Below are 18,560 nucleotides of genomic sequence, written 5' to 3' on the forward strand. Positions count from 1 at the left end.
AGTTACTTGGAACTTTTCCTAAAGTATTAGCTTTAAAGAATGTATCTCACCAAAATGAGAGTATTTTCTTTAGACTAGCCACAGCACAATCCTGTGCACCTCATGGATTAAACAAGCCTAAAGAATGCAATACTTCAGCATTTCCTATCAACACATCACTAGATACTGTAATTACTAACAATTATACAAAGGTTATTCATTCAAATACAAACAACCGTGGGAATACTTGTAATGAAGAATTTTATCTGCAGACCATATCAAATGATCAAAGGGTACATATTTCAGAAGAATAACATTTAAGAAGCTTTCAGAGAAAGACCCTCACCTCAGCACTGGGTGATCCAAGCAGTATGTCAATGATGAAATCGGCAACACAAGGCAAATTGTAAAAAGATCCTAGAACAGAAGAGTACCAGGCTATTTTTTTTAAAATAATTTAAAGTCAGTCAGTTACAGTCTTGCACTAAAATACCATAGGACCTAGAGGTCCATCAACACTGAAAAGCAGTAATGGCTATTTGCATACTTCCGTATCTCCTTCCCTAACAGAGACCAGTACCATGTCATAACAGTATTTTCCTTTGCCTTCCACCACCACCAATGTTTACACTTCCTGTACACAGAAGTTCAAGTTCGAAACACCAGCCAGGCAAACAGAAGCACTCACAGAATTACACACTTCAAAGCCAGTGCAAATATTTATATACTGGCAGTAAGTCAGCTTTCTCAAAACATTCCACTAAGGCACAGCACCCCATGCCTTGTTTCATGCCACCTGTTCCTCAGTCTTGGAAAAAAACACTCCTGTATTTTTTAATTAAATTTTGTGTTTTTAACTTGAGCTGTCTCAGCTCATAAAGCTAGAAGTTTCTTATGGTTTTTTTTATACTGATCTGTCTCCAAAAACTTTCCCTCACCTTACTTATAATCCAAATAGTGAGTAACCCAATGTTATTTCATACCTAGTTGCTGACTGCGTAGCTGAAGGCATGTTACTAAGAGAGACAAGGCTTCTCCAGCAATCAGAGCATCTTTGGTGGATACAGACTGCTGTCTCACACAGATACCAGCGTGCAGCGCAGTTGGCTCTCCTTCGCTTCCTGAACTGCAGTTACTTCCTGCATTGAGAAATGAAGAAGTGCTGTAAATCCATTACATTTTTTCAGATGTCTTCAGCTTCTGGTCAGTTCTCAATTTAAAAATTTAAAAAATTTAGCGATTTAAAAAACTCCAAATGCCATGTCTCCAAATACCACATAAATGTACAGCGTTTTGCTCAGATTTGTGTAATTCAATCATATAACATCCCGAATGGAAGGGACCCAAGAGGATCATTGAATGCAACTTGAATGGATTCATCTTCACGCTCTGAAAGTGTTCTATTAAGAATAAACCCAATGCTTTCTTTAGATTGGTTTAGAGACAGAGTTAACCTACCTGAGCTGCTAAGCCTGTTTCGAATCCCAGCAGGAAATAAAGTGTTGCTCTCTTTAATTGGCTGACTACTTCCCACAAGGTCCAGTCGTCCCGCAGCAGCAGCCCAAGAGAGTCGCATGAAGCAAGCCACTGTGGAAGTGAAATCATTCACCTCCATAGTCTGAAGGAACAAGAAACAGCAGTTACTTCTGTGATATTCAACAGCCTTTGCTGATCATAGGGATAAGAGGAACGTATCTTCTGGATCACGTCAAATTGACATTTGGATTTGTTTTCCTCTCTCGTCTCTTAGCAGGCTCAAGGATACAAGAGCCTTTTTGTTCCCAAGGAGAGATTAGTATTGCTCCCTTAATAGGAAGTAGTTAGTTTTTAAATTCTCCACTAGGAGAATACCTTTTTCACCTATCTGGAGATAGGCATGCTCAGTTCAATCATATCAATCCATTTGAGAAGCACTGCCCAAGAACCTAACATAGCATACTTGTTACATTAACTATGAAGTTTCTTTCAACTGGAGTCAGCTGTCAAATGGGTTGAGTTCCTGTTAAATGAGATTGTTTTAGTAAATAGCCAGTCCCAGATTAATTACAGACATGCCTATAAAAGGAGAAAATAGCCTTTTCTTCCAAGTATTGAAAAAAAAAAATTCCCTTTTCCCCAGGGTACCACCAAGCAAATTCAATTTTTAATGAGCTATTTGAAACAAAAAACTTGCTCAAAGTCTCTAATTCAAAGAAATATGGACTGTAAACCACAAGTTCAAGCAGGAACCTTCTTTCTCTTCACAGAAAATGAACAAGAGTAAGATCTCAAAGTTAAGTGTGACTGAAAACAAATCACAAGATTTCTGTGTAGATCTATTTCCGGTAAGCACTTTTGGGGTACTGCTTTCCTTTGTACTGCCAAAATAATTTCTGAGACCATGCTAAAATTCAGATCAAGATCGGCAAGAAAGACTGATGGTCAGGATTTTCAGAGGCTTTTAAATGAAGCCCAGGTAAGAACCTGTATAAAAGACAGATTTTGGATTAAAAAAAATCTAGCAGTTATAGAGCTGTCACTGGAGACGACACCGCTACCATCACCACAAACCATCAAACACTTCCTTACTTGTATGGCAACTCTTGCTGCTGGTATGATTTCTTCTACCCTAATGGAGGATCTGTCAGACACAGAGAGCTGTCGGTAGGATGACTTCTCAGGTGTTCCACAAATGGACATCTGCCTACTTGCTTGTCGGCTGACATTACGGAAGGGGCGTGAGGACAATGCTTCTACCCCATCTTTAATGAAATCCTCATCCAGTAAGGTAGGCATTGTCTGGCCAACAAGCAAGAACCTACATTCACAGAGCAAAAACGCCAGGCTTATTTTTGAATGTTCACAGCAAGTGAATGAAACAGAACTCAAAGTACCAATTAATCTTAAATATTACAAGCTGCACTAAAAACCAAGAAAGCAGCACTTTCTCTAATGAAAGGCAGTTACATACCTTGCAAGTTGCAGGCAGATGGAATAGACTCCCTGTCTTGTTTCATAGTCTACTTCTGATGGGATGGAATCTCTCTGCATCACATTCACCACCAAACTTAAAAAAAAAAAAACAAACCAGTAGCACAGACTCTGTTTGAAAATGTTTTACATTAGGAGAGAGCTGCAATTAATTTCTCTCTATCCTTCCCTCCTCCTATTCAGCCAGCTGAGGGCCAGTTAAAACTGTCAAACTGGCATCTTTGGAGACTAACATCCCCATTTTCCTCTCCTACACCTACCTACAGATGGAAGCTTTCTGTTCCTGCTGGAAAATGCTTCAGGATCTACGGGGCAGGGCAGGGGTGGTGGTGGATAGAATTACTAAGAGCAACATCTACTTGATAAACCTGACAGAAGCACAAGCAGTATTGCCAGGTGTTCCAACCACTTACACTGAGCCTCAGCTGTTATCTGAAGGGTCTGAATTTTGGACTGTGAAATTTAATTTGGTTCCCACCGCACAACCTACGCTTTGACGGCTTAAAATGTCCACTGATATCTACGCAGGACATAGTATAATGTACACACTTGCAAATTTGAACTGAAACACGTAAATGCTAACTATCCGAGTATCAACTACCCCACTAAAAGCTACACTTCACAAGCTTATCTGTGCCCAACTTTATTTTGGGGTTTAACAATAGGTACTCTGTTACATTATGATAGTAGCTTTTCAGACACTAGATAATGGAAAAACGGCTTTGGGCAGATTTTTCTTCTCTGAAAAAGAAGCTGATAGGTGTACTAGTGTGCTACAGTGTGGAAATGAGAAGCCTCGCAGAACTGCTACCTAAATGAAGTGCTATAAATTGAGTCAAGATTTTGAAGTCTAACCTCAAACCTCCTGCTCTGAGGAAGTTTTCACAGAAAGACTTGGCACAGTTTCTTGCCATTTCATCATCTGCAGTCGGCATCAGCTTGGAGCTCAGTACCTACAATAAATGAATAAATAAGCATGCGTTACACACCCTCCCCTTAGTATTTTTTAATCTGCTGAAGGTTAAAAGTATAACAGAAAAAAATCCACTATAAATGAAGCAATTAACAATACACTTATGCAAAGCTGTAGTCAGTAAAGAGAAATCACATTAAAATATATTCAGGACAACTATGGCTATTACAGATATTTATTCTGTATCAAAGGGCATGTTTTTCTCATTGCAGTTTATTTATTAAGGCAAAGGATAAAGTACCTACTCTAGCATATGAAATGTTGTCTTCAGGCTCAGCTGGTGCTCCTCAAGAGCCCAAATCCTTCTTTCTAGATTTTCAGTTGACAGCATCTCATAAAACACCCTACAGATGGCCTACTTATTGATTCACGCCTTATGAAACATAACTGTATTGCTCTTATTTTTCTTTTTTTTTTTTTTTTTTTTTTTCAAAAGATGGTCCATGTAAATCTACAGGCCTTATGAACATCAGCACTCTATCATCCCTCCTGTTTCAAGCCAGCACTAAACTCCACAGAATGCAGTTACACTCAAACATGGCCATAAGGATGTCTGCTGTCTCTTGTGGGTGAGATCTCATGCACACTTATAATAAATCTCATTTCATCTTACATAAAGAAAAAACCAAACACCCTCCAAACAAACAAAAAAACCCCAGTCCCTCCCAAAGCCCCAGAAGTTGTTCACTTTCTTGAAAAGTCTCTTTGGCCTATACAGCCAACAGTGCTGCACGTGGGAAAACAAAACACATCTTTTCCAGGGTCACAGGTCTGAAGAATGGTTTACAGAGTTCCAGGCATGAAGTCTTATCACAACATTGCATGATATAACCCTGAACATCTGCAACACTGAATTTTCATCTTTTTCATATGCTCTGCAAATTTTCTGTGCACATTTTTTCAGAAAGCAGTTCAGATTGGTTCCCATATTTTCAACAGATCACCAGTTGAGGGGATAAGCAAGCCCATCACCCTTTTCCTGACAGAAATCATCTTCCGATTGGCTTGACTGGACCTGAGGAACAAGTCCACTCGTATAATCTACTCACCTAATCCACTTGACTACTTCTCATCCCTTGCCAGAAAAGCAAACAATTTATTACTTGCTTTTATTATTTTCTCTGGCATAGCAGACAACTGTCTCATCATACTGTAATACAACCTGCCAGTTCAACAAGACACTCTTGCCGTGATATGCTAAACCATTTGCTTTCAGCTGCAGAGCTTGTCAACATATTTCAAAGACGTCAAATATCTTTCATTCCAGCTGTACAGAAAAGGGGGGAACCCTAACGATGCAGCGTGATGACAGCGTAGGAAGACTACGAGCTAACACTAGACTGCAGAAACCCAAAGGACAGAAACTACAAGAAAATTCCTACAGTAATCTTGGCACACACCAGGAATGAAAGAGAACAACTTTGTCCACTGTTTTTGAAGCTGCTGGCAACCGGTCCTCTAACTGTGAGTCGTTCAAATCGTATTTTTAACTGGTCCCTATAAACAGTGGGACCTGCGAATAGAACTAGAAACTGTCCAGCTTCCTAGAATGTGCAGATTACAGTGTCCTAACAACGACACCAGCTGAACTCTCTTATATTTAAAACCCACACATTGAACACTTGGAAAGAATCTTTTTACAGGGTCTAATCCAGTGTTTTGGCTAAAGAACTTGCTCAGGAGTACACTTAGGGGTAAAGAAATTGTGTGTATTCTGCTCCCTTTCCATTCGCAGCTAAAACAGGCCAGAGGCTTCTGGGTAAACACCCTGCACATTTGGATAGTGAAAATTCTTCACAGTTGAATACTTCTCAAAAATACTCCTCCTCAACCTCTACAGACAGAATATGGTACTCCCATAGAAGGGAAGTTAGCATTCTTTTTCTTTCAAATTGAATCAAGCAAAACGAAACTAAACAACAGCTCCCATTAAAGAGCCAACTTTTTTTTTTTTTTTAGTATCTACTAAAAATCACACATTCAGAGTTCCTGTAGATTCAAGCAAGAATTTTACCTAAATGGTGAGGACTTTTATGTTTCTTTGCTTCTCTCCATTTCACAATACTCCTTCCACCTTGCAAATCACCAACAGAGGGGTCTGGCTTCACAGTAAAGTCTCTAAAAGGCAACTTTTTACTCTACCTTTCTGTGTAGAGTTTACTGCATACATAAAAGCAGACTATGACATGACATTTGCATTTTGCATATAAGCCTGTCATGCTGGACTCCTGCCCAAGGAACTTAGAACTGCTTAAACCTTAGTGCTTAGAAACACAGGTAGAAGTAAGTTTGTTTTCTTACCTCTAAATTGTAGAGCACTCTGAAGGTGGACATGCCTGGAGCAAAAGATCTGAAAAGACTTTCTAGTATTGAACTAGCACTGGGCTGATGTTGGTGTTTTGAAGACAAGGATGGTGATTTTGAAGACTGAGAACTTGATTCTGATAGCAGTGTTTTCTAGGAAGACAAAGCCACAGAAGAAATACTTGAGACTACTGCATTTTGTTGTAATCAGCAATACATTTCCTCTAATCCCTGTAATAACCCTCTCACATCCAGCTGCTTGGAAATAAGTCAATAATGCTTAACATGAATATTAGTCTGCAGTAGAGTTTCAAACACTTCACAGATTATAATCTGAGAGGGTACTTAAGAAACCTGGTAGTAAAATCCCTTTTGTTAAGATCACCAAGATTAGTTATTGTGTAATCCATACCTTCCTTCCCAGCGAATCAAGCTGATCAAGAGCCTCCTGAATAGCCGGGTCAGTGGGAATCAAGAGCAGAAGTTTCCTCACTCGCAGTGTTATCCTGAAAAGTTATCAGAAGTTACTTGCACAAAATAGGGCTCAGCCACACTGTGGCCTGGTGGATGCCTACACACTGTAAAATAAGTGGCTATTCAAACTTTGCAGTGTGAGCATTTATTCAATATTTAATGACCGTTTAGTTTGCTTACCTTGGCTCCTCCAGATTGGCAAGTTGATAAAGCATATCAAACACATTACACACAAGAGCCATGACTACTCCAGGGAGGGACTTCTCCTGAGAATTAAGCAGAAATACAAAGGTCTTTTTCTCCTCTCTGTTGCAAGTAATTTAAGAGTTCTTCACTGAAGCAACTGACCCAGGTGCCAGCCTGACCTGTAGAAATCCCAGCTACTTTCTAGACTTAACAGCTGAATTTTTACATTACCCGATTTCCCTTTTAACAATCAATTTTTGAAGTCAACTGTTAGTTAGGGTTGACATACAAAGCAGACCAGTAATGGTTTGAACACACTAGTTGAGGTTTCTTATTTTATTTCCATACTGAGGCTTTATTAATAGTGAAAATACAGAAATCTCTCCCCCTAACAAATATACAGTCTCAAAATTACATTATATGGACCTTGTTTTTGTTTAAAAGACCCTGTAGAGATTAATAAACATCAAGCAGGCTACACTAGGTGACAAAATACAGCTTATAAAGTCCAATCTGCATGCATAAGACAATTGTGCATTTAAATCCTTGTTTCAATCACAGTTTGAAAGCAAAACTAGACTACGAAACACTGGATACTCAAGCTGATGTGAACTGCTTCTGTCTCATCTTACTGTACCTCTTCCACCCCAGCTACGTCTCCTCCAACTATGCTCTCGAGGAAAAATCTGACGGATGGTTCAGGCTATTATGCTGTACCTGTTCCATTGCATAGGATGAACTAAATACACTGCTGCTGTTGCTGGAACTGGTTGAGGAATCTGCAGAGCTGCCTGATGGAGTCCCACTTCCTGATGTTTTTACTGTAAGGACTTGCTCATCAGAGAAGCCCAGTTGGTGGAGTAGTTTCTGATCTTTATTTACAGTTAGCTGCAGGAAAATATTTATCCGTTAGTTCTGGAAAAGACTCAATTTCATAAAGAATGAGAATTCTTTGTAGTTAACATACCAGGCTGTCATTGGCAAATATCTGTATATTATCCACAGGTGAATTCAACATCTTTGCTATCTTCCACCTGACACTCCCTACAGTTTCATTGCTATGAGCCTGGAAAATTAAATGACACTGGTTCAGTAAGTCTGCTCAAGCAGTAAATTCCAAGAGAAAAAAAGAAAAGTTTTCCATTTAAGTCTTCCTGCTCCTCTGCATAGGGTAGTAAAGGTATTGTCACAAAAGAGACCGACAGGGTAGGACAGCAATAGAAAAGCTCTATCACTGACAATAAACAAATAACTTATTTTCCCACCCTGGAATGATGACTAAAATACATTTAGTCTACAGATGCTTCCATTACAGTAGCCTTATATACACTTCCAACATTTTCAAATTGAGTTTTCAAGTTGACAGAGTCCTTAAAACCAGCTTACTCTGTTCAGTCCAGGCATCAAAAAACCCAAGAGTAGCTACGTGATCAACACCACAGGACACACACAACCTGTGTACACATACCTCTATGGTGAAGGTATCTTTGGTAGACTCGTATGTAACATTAAGTGTTAAAAGATGTCCATGGAAAGAGGCACCATGAGGTAGAATAGTTCGGGGAACAGAGTAAAGGTCCTACAGGAAGAGAAGGAGGACAGTAAAAACCACCCTTGAAAACAAAGACATTTCTATGACGTTACATAACAGAGTTACTCGAGTTGCATAGGTTTAAATAACTTTTACCATTTTTAATAATATTTGAAGTCGTGTTCTCAGCCTCATCTAATAAGAAATTGCATCTCTTACCTCTATTGTTATCACATAACGCTCTGCCAACAGCAGCAGTCTTTCAATTATTACAAGTTTAGTTGACCTAGAGATAAACATTAAAAACAAGAGTAACTTGTCTCAGAGATTAATTTTCAACGCCCATGGGTAACTACCATGAATTAGCTGTTTTCAAATATAACTCCTTAAATCTGGAGTTAATTAAGTCGAAATTAACTATGAAAACAGGCTAAGAAGCTTGCGTTATACTGCTTGAGATGTGGCCAACTTCAGAAGAAGCTTCATGTTTCTAAAGGTCCCACCCTGCACTCATATATTCGAGCTACACACATTTAGGCATGTGTAAGTTAAGCTAGAGGATGAAAAACCATCCTTTTCTCTCCCAATTAAAAAAACCAAACCAAACCAAACTTTACTGCCCCAGAAATACTACATGACTGATAGGCTGGCAATAGTCCGCAGGGTTTTTTGTGGGATTTTTTGGTTGGTTGGTTTTGGGGGGTTGGAAGGAAGGTGTTGGGGTTTTTTTGGTCAGTTGGGGGTTTTTTTGTGTTTTGGTTTTTTAAACACAGGTTTTTCAAAGTCTCTTTGGAATTCAAATCGCATTGTAATTGGAGTATTTAATTGAGAAACCACCAGCATATACAACTACCAACACCGAGAATTTTAATTAGCACTCAAAATCATGTGGGAAGTAGCTGGGAGCAAATGTCTACTGTCCTATTCATTCTTTTCAAGGCAGGCCTACCTGTAAGGAGATTGAACTGATGTTGCTACTGTAGGCATAGCAGTTGCTGTAAGCATTTTTGTAGCTCTTGTAACAGCATGTGTTAACGTTGGACCACCAAGTGCAGAGCTGGCTGCCTAGAATACAAAGCAGAGTGTAAGTGCTGGTTTACCTCGACAATTAATATCTCCTGGAGAGCTAAAAGACCAAGAAATACTTGTGGAAAAAAAGTTGTTTCTTTAAATAGAATTATCATAGCAAATTATTCCAATCCTAAGGCATAAAACTGAAAAAGGATGTAGGTACAAGAACAATCAAAATTTGTCCTTTACCTCTAATCGTGTGTAGCAATCAGCAATGAATTTTTTGTGCAGTGATACTGAATCCTAAAGATAAAATGTATAAATCAATTAGAACATAAACCAAAATCACGGGCATTACTCATAAACTGACAGAACCCATCAAATGACAATTTTAACATGTAGAGTTCCAAGGCTCTATGAGTGTTAAAGCACTTTCATGTACAAAATATGCCTACCTTTTTCAATCTAGGATTTAGATTAATATAGCTGTAATTTATTATCAATTGAATAGCTTCATTGGCAATTTCTTCATCAGGTGACTCCATTGCAATCTTCCAAATGAAATCCATTCCTATTAATTCCAGTTTTTCTACACTCTACACAAGAAAGAACAGTAAAACATGACTGGATTTCTCACACAGTAGTGAGCTGAGCCACAGGAACAAAACCATCTTCCATCTGTTAGGAAAGCACCTTTTGACTGAACCTTAAAAATTTTCTTTTCCAACATGCTGCCAAGCTGTGGCACAGTGCAAAGTGAAATCAATAGCTGCGGATCTGTATATTTACAATAGAAAAAAAAAATTTGTTTACAGGTAGATAAACAAGTTCCAAAGAACACACTCAGTCAAGCCAACTGAAAAATTAAAAACTTCAAAAGCATGGAGAAATTTAATCAGGAATGGAATTTGCTTCACAAAGGCCAACATGGTAACTAACCACAAAATAAACCATCACAAAACCTACTATGACACTTGGCAAAAAATTATGCATTTGAAGTAAATTAATTCTCTGTGATAAAGATCTAAAATGCCTATGGAAACCTACTTAGCATATTAATTTAACAAAAACACTGAAGGATCATACAGCTAAAAATTATTGTAGGTTAGAATTGGAATATGATAAGCTTAAATCTCTTGTAAAGAGAAATAAATTAAATTAAAGAAAAATAAATAAATAAAAAGAAAGGAATATTTCCCTGCTAGAGACAAACAAAAAAGGCACACTAGAATTCATGATTATTAATAAAGAAAGTCATCTACTCATTCCTCCTACAAAGTTTTAGAAGCTACATACAAGTTTCCAGCTATAAACTGCTGAATTTTACCCATTGTAATTCTGGACTTTTGGCTTCAGAATTTAACAATGCTTAATGCTAGAAGGACTATCTGCATTTTAATACAAATGTGAGCATGTCAAACCGTTGCTAAAGAATCTTTGTGTCACCTCCTCCCATCCCCAAGATGTTACAGGTAGAATATAAGAGCAAACTTGCCAGAACACTCACCAATTGAGTTCCTTGCCTCTTTAGTCGATGGTCACACAGGTTCACATTTTCAAAGAAAGTCTTAAATAAACTAAAACCTGAAAGTGAAAAGAGATGCAAGCTTTTTACTCAGGTCAGGCTAAGTTTCTACGCTTTTTTTAAGAAATGAAGATACCAAATACAGGAGATGACCTCTTCCCTCTACAATTATTAAAACTCAAAATGACAGACTCCTTTATTATATGGATTTACAGGCTTAGGCAGCAAATTTCTAGTATATATTTTGAAAGCAAATCTGTTGACCAAAGCCATTTTCTCACCATTCATAGTAATTTCATATGACTCCAGTTTAAGAATTTTCTCTTTGAAGAGCTGTTGCTGTACATCACTCTCTAGATCATGCTGTCCTTTTGTAAACCACTCAAAGCACATCTGTGAATGAAAGGCAGATGTATTTTTACCCCATTATCATGACAAATATTTCAGTTTTATGCATCATTGGCAAAACTACGGCAGATACTACAGTAACTCGTCTTACAGAAGTTTAATCTATAGCAAGAGGTTCAAAATCTGATCTCCTAGGAACATCACACATTATATAGGCTCTATTGCAGCATTAGGATACTTCATAGTCATCTTTCACCCAAATAATGCTGAGTGCCTCTTTTATGACTCCACAAACTTGCACGTACCCCTTTTCAAACCAGCATCCATAAACCTGTAACTAATCTCCTGGCCAACGTTCCTCCTTTGGCCAAATTTAATGTTAAAAAAGCATCCTAGTTGTAAGTGAACATGTAACAGTGGCTCCATTAGTTTACACAAAGCATATAAATGCATTATTTGTTTGTGTTTGCTACTTATGTTTCACATGTTTCAACAAATACACGTGCTATTCATGATCCGATAAGATTCACTCTGTAACCACAGGCACCAACTTCTCAAGTTTTTCTTACCTCTCGATCTAACTCACAAACATCCTGGCCAGTTACAAGGCATTCCCAGATCTCCCTGGCACGATTCCAGCCCAAATAAAGCGTGGCTTCTTGCAGAAAAAATGCCAAAAATTTTAGATGTGCCTCCAAATACTGAGAAAGAGGAAACAAATACTCAAGCTTAAGCCTTTTCTTTCTGAAACAAGAACTCATGTTGCGTCCATTTTATTTTTTTGCAAACTTAATTGCCAAATAACAGTACACTTTGCAAAGCCTGGAAAACAGAAATAACTTCTGCAGAGATTAATTTCTATTTTACACAATTTTTAACATTACTACTTTTTGAGTATTCTTCTAAAAAAGGAACATTGAATTCCCCTTGGATTCGCTATTATTTCCTGATACTGATATTATATGACCCTAGTTACTAAGTCACAGCTAGTGTGGAAAAAATAATTCTCAAAATCTTAGCAACAAACTGTTAGAAACCATGTGTGTGTGTAGCTTTCATGTCCTAACTAGCCAACCTGTTTCAGATTTCAAGAGCTTCACGCCAAATTCAAAGGTATAGTCTCTACAAGGGTAGTTGAACTGAAGCTGGTGGAGAAGCTGGAAGCTGCACAAATTTGGAGACTGGAGGCCCTGGGGTGGGGAGATCTAACTCTCGACCAGTTAAAGACTTTGTAAGAAACTTGTTAATTGTGATGTGTGCCCACCCTTGCTCTATAATATAACAACAAGGCTACAATAAGCCCTAATAGGTAGTGTCAGAACTGTAAATAAAAACTAGTGTAATTATTCAACAGAGAGAACATACATGTCAGTGAATTCCAAAAATGAAACATTAGGTAATCTACCACAACTTGGTCAGCAATACACTACATCAGGTTTTCAAAAACCTACAGTAGTAAGAAATTCAGGGTTCAGTACCTCCCGGTAAGTGTATCGGCCATCCACTAATGTTGCTCCAACAAGCCCTCCCGGACCTGCCACAGACGCAGCCAAACGGTGGCATGATATTAAGCTTCCTGTCACCAACTTCACTATTTCAAAGTTTTTCTTTAAATCTTGAATAATGCTCTTGGCAAAAAAAAAAAAAAAAAAGGAAAAAAATTGAGAAAAGATGTTTTTAAGAAAGTAGTATCAACAGGCACGTGCATGCAGCAGTCTCCTTTTCTACAGACATGTGTGTCTTATTGGAAGGAGTAACACTCCCCCTTCAGAGTCAGCTGCATCCCTTCCAAGCACCCAAAGCCCCGATGTTAGTGTTTTGAGCATGAAAAAAATAAAAACACATGAAAAACACGTGCTGCACATTGCAAACAGTCTCATACCTCCACTCAGCCACTCTATAACACATGTGACTGGCTGGTATTTTAGACTGTTTTCCAAGAGTCAATGTCAATTCAATTACAAAGCAGCTGGTCTAAACATTAGCCATTGTTCATTTCTTAAGAGACATGCCTGTTAATTATTCTACAAAAAGCCGAGAATAATATAAACTAGTCCTGACATAGCCAACAGATTTATACACACACACACAAATGGATGGCACACAACACAGCATCTCTACTTGAACAGTTTGTTTATGCTACATCACTAAACTGCACTTGTCAAAGTGGTTTTTGGTTTTCTTTTGGTTTGGTGTTTTTCTTTTTTTCTCCTCACTTGTAAATTCAAACTTCCGTGTTCTACAGAAGCAGAGCCACACAGACATAACAAGGGCTTCAAAAACCATGTCTGCATATATTCTTACCTTGTCTTGTTTTTGGTAAGTTTGCTTAATAAATGAGCGTGTGATTTCATGGAGCTGACGCAATGCTGGCACCACCCACACAAATTGAGGATTGTTGTGCTGGGACGACTAGTAGTAGGAAAGGTAAAAATAATTACACATGTGTACATGCTCAACAACAGACTAACTTTCCTCTTAGACTCCTAGAAGCCTGATGTTTCTATTAATGCCACTGTTTTGAAACAACAGTTACTAGCTCTGAAGGCTTCAGTTACTTGTTCCTGGTCCCTTTCCAAACACACTCAAGGTGCCCTTCTTCACTGTCTACAAGGCCTTTGACACACAGATACACCATTTTGCTACCCTTATCATTAAGCCCAGAGTACCACCTCCTTGCTAGAGAACATGCAAATTAAGTAGACTAAAAGAAGTCAGTTGCACCAGGGAGAGCTGATAACCACCACCTTCCTCAATTATGGGAGATGAAGCAGGCCTGTTAGGGCATAAAAGGGCAAATCCACTCAAATGATGTTACTTATTGCTAAAGCAAGAATAATAGAAGAAAGAACCTGAAATACTACTGAGGGTTAAGAGACAAGAACAATTTTCTGATTGGTGCTGCAAGGAGCCCTCCGATAGGAAGCAAAGGATTCTTAAGCCGCATTTTGAAAGAGATCCTACAAAGAATAACCCTCCTACCTCATTGTTAGAACTGCTCATCACTTTTCTGGGAGGCTTCATTTTCTGTAAAGTTTGACCACACAAACCAGTACTGAGGTTGCTTGTTCAGAGAAGTGATGTTTGGTTTAAATACTGACAACAACCAATACCACCTACGCACTTAAGAGAGATTAAAGTAACCTGCCCATAACCGAGAGCTCTCTACTGAAGACTGCCTCACGTATTTGAGAATGCTGCCTTAGTATTACATTCCCTCCCAGTTTATCTTTTCATTTCACTGAATGAAGGGCAATAAGAAAGTGATGTATTTTTAGAAGTCTGCTGTATGGTTACCCCAAGCCCTTCTAGCCTACAATTACAGTTTTCCGTTACTGTTTCCCGCAGCAGCACCTCTGTAAAGGCCCTTGCCAGAATGTGATTAAAAGAATGCAAGAACAGGAAAGCACAAGAGGAGATCCAAAATAAAAAACTGCAAGTTTTGCAGACATTGAGAACCCAAAGTTTGAAATCCTTATTCATAAACATACACACAAAAAATTCATGATCGATATCAAGAAGCAACATACTATGCCTCCTACACAACTAAAACCCTCTACAGATCCCGCAACACAGACCAAACATCATTTATCATGTAAAAAATGAATGATAAAGGTACAAGCCTTTTTCTGTACTTACAGCGTACTTCACACTAAAAAAAAAAGACAGGAGCATTTCTGCAGACCTCAAGAAAAACTGCCTGCTATGTGAACAGTGCAGGATAGAATATATGCAGTCTTTTAAGCCATGCACATCTCTGGCTGCTGCCAGGAAACATCCAAGCTGCAGGAATGGCTTCTTTACGTTAGATGAAAAGAGTTTAAGTATTTTATTAAAATACAAAACTACTACGATGTAAATATTGATTTGCATTTTGAGACTTAACGGTCATGCCAGAACACATGCTTAACTCAGAACTAATCTAGGCTTTCACATGAAAGGGACAGTTAAAGTACTGACATACCTTTATAGTGGTTCCATTTGCAAATTCTAACCTTGGGCCCATCCTGGTAGTTTCCCATAAACTGATCACTCCTTGTGCTGAAAATTTGCTTAAAACAAAGGCAAGAGACTTACTATGAGTCTCATGGTCACAAACTGGCTCACACAAAGCCTACCCCTCTCGAGGACTCCCCAAGGTAAGAACTTACAGATGGGACACACAACTTGTGCATCTTGAGAGAAAGGGCAACATCAAGGCTAGGTAACATTTCATTTTGGAAAAGATAAAATAATAAACCAACCCTCTTAATATCTTCTATGCACTTGATGATGTAGTTTCTTTTGATTGCCTCTTTCACTGCATAGGCATCACTGAGGATTGTCAGATGTTCCTCCAAGGCCTGCTGAATAAGACTACATGGTAATGTTGGAAGATGAGCCAGCTCCCAAAGTACCTCCAGAACCTGGAGAAAGAGGCAAAAGATTAGTCAGGACCTAGAAGTACAGACAGAGACTAGCAACCCTAAATTTAAGAAAGAAAAAAAAACCAAACCAAAAATATTCCCATGCCTTTCCAGTGGTTGTCTCTACCCGTGCTTCTCGACCAATGCGCCCTATCAGGCTCAACAGCTTCTGTCTCACTCTATCACTTTCTGTCTCCCAGCTCTGTACAGCAAAGAAAAACATTCATTATTAAAAGCAGCAAGCAGTCAGTCTTAAGTCTCAAGTGTGCACAAAAATATAATTTACAATTGGTTTACTGCAGGAAAAATCAAAATACAAACAAGTTTGTTTCCACCACATATATTTCCTTATTTTCATTACTGGGAGTTATAGTATTAATTTGCCCAAATACATATTTTTCAAATATAAACTGTACGAGATTAAATATACTAATAAAATCTCACTTTAAGTACCTTAGCATTGTCTGTATAACATATTTAAAGTCTAAGTCAATTAGCAATACAGTAGCAGATCAGGCTTTTGGGTTAAATAAAAAAAATCAGTATTAAAAGTGTTATTTTTATAGCCAATTTTATATTTATATAGAAAACACAAATGTGTTCAAGGCATTTGCCTTTTGGTAGGCTGGATGCATAAGTACGTCTCATCAATTCTCCTCCTAAGTAACGGAAACTCGTGCAAAAACTTACCTTTTGGATTAGAACAAATAAATGATTGAGCTGATCAGAGCTAAACTTCACAGCAGCTGCAGCAATAATGGTATGTATGTTTTCAATCACAGTGGAGGATTGTCCTGACTGAAGAGAGGAAGGAAAACACAAAAAGGTAGGTCTTTATACCACATGAGAGAGAAAAATCTTCATCTAAGCTTTATCCTACTATTCATACTAATGAGAAAGAATAATAGCTTTTGACATGTCAGAAACACAAGGTAAGGATAACTGTCTCTGCTTCTCCTTTCACCAGCAGAGAGGTCTTTGGAAGCAACTGTAAAACAGAAAAAAGCAAGTTAGTCTGCCATTACTACATCAGCTTCAAGATGTTGCAGTGGCACATACCACTGTAAGGTGTGGTGCCAGCAACACAAACATCACCATTTTTACTGCTTGGTGAAGTTCACGTGTGGGGTGCTCCATCTCTGACACTCCTTAAGGCTTAACTCAAAAGTGAGCAATACAAAATCTCCTCCCACACTGATGGGAGCACCATGGTAACAACAGCCAGAAGTGGGGAGGAAGTACTGCGTTTTATTGAAGAATAAAAGTGAGCGTGCTAGAATCACACTTCAGCTCTACTAAGCACAGAAGACTTGCTACCATGCCCGCACATACTGCGGATCTGACAGCATCCAATGTGTTCAGTCTAAAACTACAACATTTGGACAGAGAAGAAAAACATTTCCTGCAGCAGAAGACTGCATTTCTGGTCAAAATTTCCATGTGGCATCTGCATTAAGCAGTCAAACCACCTTTCCTACACAGTGATAAGTTGAACATACATAAACTGAATGTGAAAAGATGACTTGTCAGTCAATTATATGTATGTACAGGAAGTTAAACAGGAATTCATACAGTTTGAGCCCACTCTCTTTAAAGTCACACTGTGAGCTGCATTCAAATTTATACCTCCAGCCAGGAAAATTAATATCCTTAGGCATGGTCTTTGCTCTAGACACTCTATCATCTATTTCAGGCTGACAATGTTTTATTCTAAGTCAAATTGGTTTTGCAGCCCCTTAACACTTGTTGCAGAGAACTAAACTTCATCATAACATTTAACAGCTGTGTTACAAGAAATTCCCCTAACACTTGATTTTAAATGGTAAAGAAGTAGAAGAAAGCCTTTGTATTAATTATACCGTTAAAATCTTAAAACCTCCACTTTGCAATCAAGATATGCATATACCAGAAACAAAAAAAATCCCACGATTAAAATGTTTGCTTTTGCAAGACAGTCTAAAAGCACCTGCCTAGTCTTGATTGCTTACCTGAATTCTCCAAATTTTAGTGAGCTCATCTAAAGATAATTTACTGCCCAGCAGTTCAATAATTCCCTTTATACGATCACAGTATTGCGCTTGGTCTATATTACCTATGAAACAAAGAAAGACAACTATTTAAAACTGTATTAGATATATTAAATACATAAAAATACTCCAGTTCTTTTAACAGGGAGAAGAACAAAGCTATCTTCATTTGAAAATTCTTTCTCTACTGTTACAGACAAATCTATCAGTCCAAAGAAGAACAAGGCTCTTTCCATTTTTATTTTGCTTTACTTCAGATGAAATTTTTAAATTTAAGACATTCAAAGCACTTGCCAAAAGTCTTTGTGAAAGTGCTTACCTTCTAGAGCAATCGACAGGACAGAATTTTCTACTAGCCAATTTAGTAATCGGTCTGTATCTATCGCATTCTTCACCGACTTGGATACAGTGCTGTCTTCTATTAATTTTGTTACCTAGAAATTGCAAAATGTGAGATTTTAACAATTATATATATGCACACAATGAAATCTAAATGCAATCCAAAGGCTTACTACAAAGCTTAAGTGTGAATCCTGAAATACTCTGAGCACGGGGGTGTTTGGTGGTTTTGGAGGGTTTTTTTGTTTATTTGTTTGGTTCAGGGGAGGTGGGGGAAGGTAGTTTGGTGGTTGTTTGTTTTTTTTTGGTGTGGGTTTGGTTTTGGTTTTGTCTGTTTCTTTGGTTTTGAATAAGATATTTAAAGGCAAATTCCTAACCAGAAACAGCTCCTTGTCATCAGTCTCTGATGCAGTAGATTCTTATTCTCAGTCTGACACAGAAAAGCTGGCCCATACTGCCAGGTATATTTCTACAGATGTACTAGAAG

At 38.2% G+C, this 18,560-nt stretch overlaps 1 protein-coding gene across 1 annotated transcript in view; it reads right to left on the reverse strand.

Annotated features, from left to right (window-relative positions):
* Positions 1 to 18,560, reverse strand: part of USP24 (ubiquitin specific peptidase 24) — a 64,260-nt gene that overhangs the window by 23,902 nt on the left and 21,798 nt on the right. The window contains 27 exon segments of the mRNA XM_086463282.1: positions 326 to 396; positions 963 to 1,118; positions 1,438 to 1,597; positions 2,548 to 2,776; positions 2,930 to 3,025; positions 3,805 to 3,902; positions 6,224 to 6,379; positions 6,639 to 6,732; positions 6,881 to 6,966; positions 7,604 to 7,774; positions 7,854 to 7,952; positions 8,355 to 8,465; positions 8,637 to 8,703; positions 9,367 to 9,482; positions 9,678 to 9,731; positions 9,884 to 10,024; positions 10,936 to 11,012; positions 11,235 to 11,346; positions 11,871 to 12,002; positions 12,780 to 12,929; positions 13,606 to 13,713; positions 14,284 to 14,328; positions 15,546 to 15,707; positions 15,814 to 15,909; positions 16,398 to 16,505; positions 17,696 to 17,799; positions 18,054 to 18,168. Coding sequence (XP_086319408.1) covers positions 326 to 396; positions 963 to 1,118; positions 1,438 to 1,597; positions 2,548 to 2,776; positions 2,930 to 3,025; positions 3,805 to 3,902; positions 6,224 to 6,379; positions 6,639 to 6,732; positions 6,881 to 6,966; positions 7,604 to 7,774; positions 7,854 to 7,952; positions 8,355 to 8,465; positions 8,637 to 8,703; positions 9,367 to 9,482; positions 9,678 to 9,731; positions 9,884 to 10,024; positions 10,936 to 11,012; positions 11,235 to 11,346; positions 11,871 to 12,002; positions 12,780 to 12,929; positions 13,606 to 13,713; positions 14,284 to 14,328; positions 15,546 to 15,707; positions 15,814 to 15,909; positions 16,398 to 16,505; positions 17,696 to 17,799; positions 18,054 to 18,168 — 3,114 coding nt within the window.

This window comes from Leptosomus discolor, chromosome 3 (genome assembly GCF_034619465.1).
Source record: "Leptosomus discolor isolate bLepDis1 chromosome 3, bLepDis1.hap2, whole genome shotgun sequence".
Lineage (NCBI taxonomy): Eukaryota > Metazoa > Chordata > Aves > Leptosomiformes > Leptosomidae > Leptosomus > Leptosomus discolor.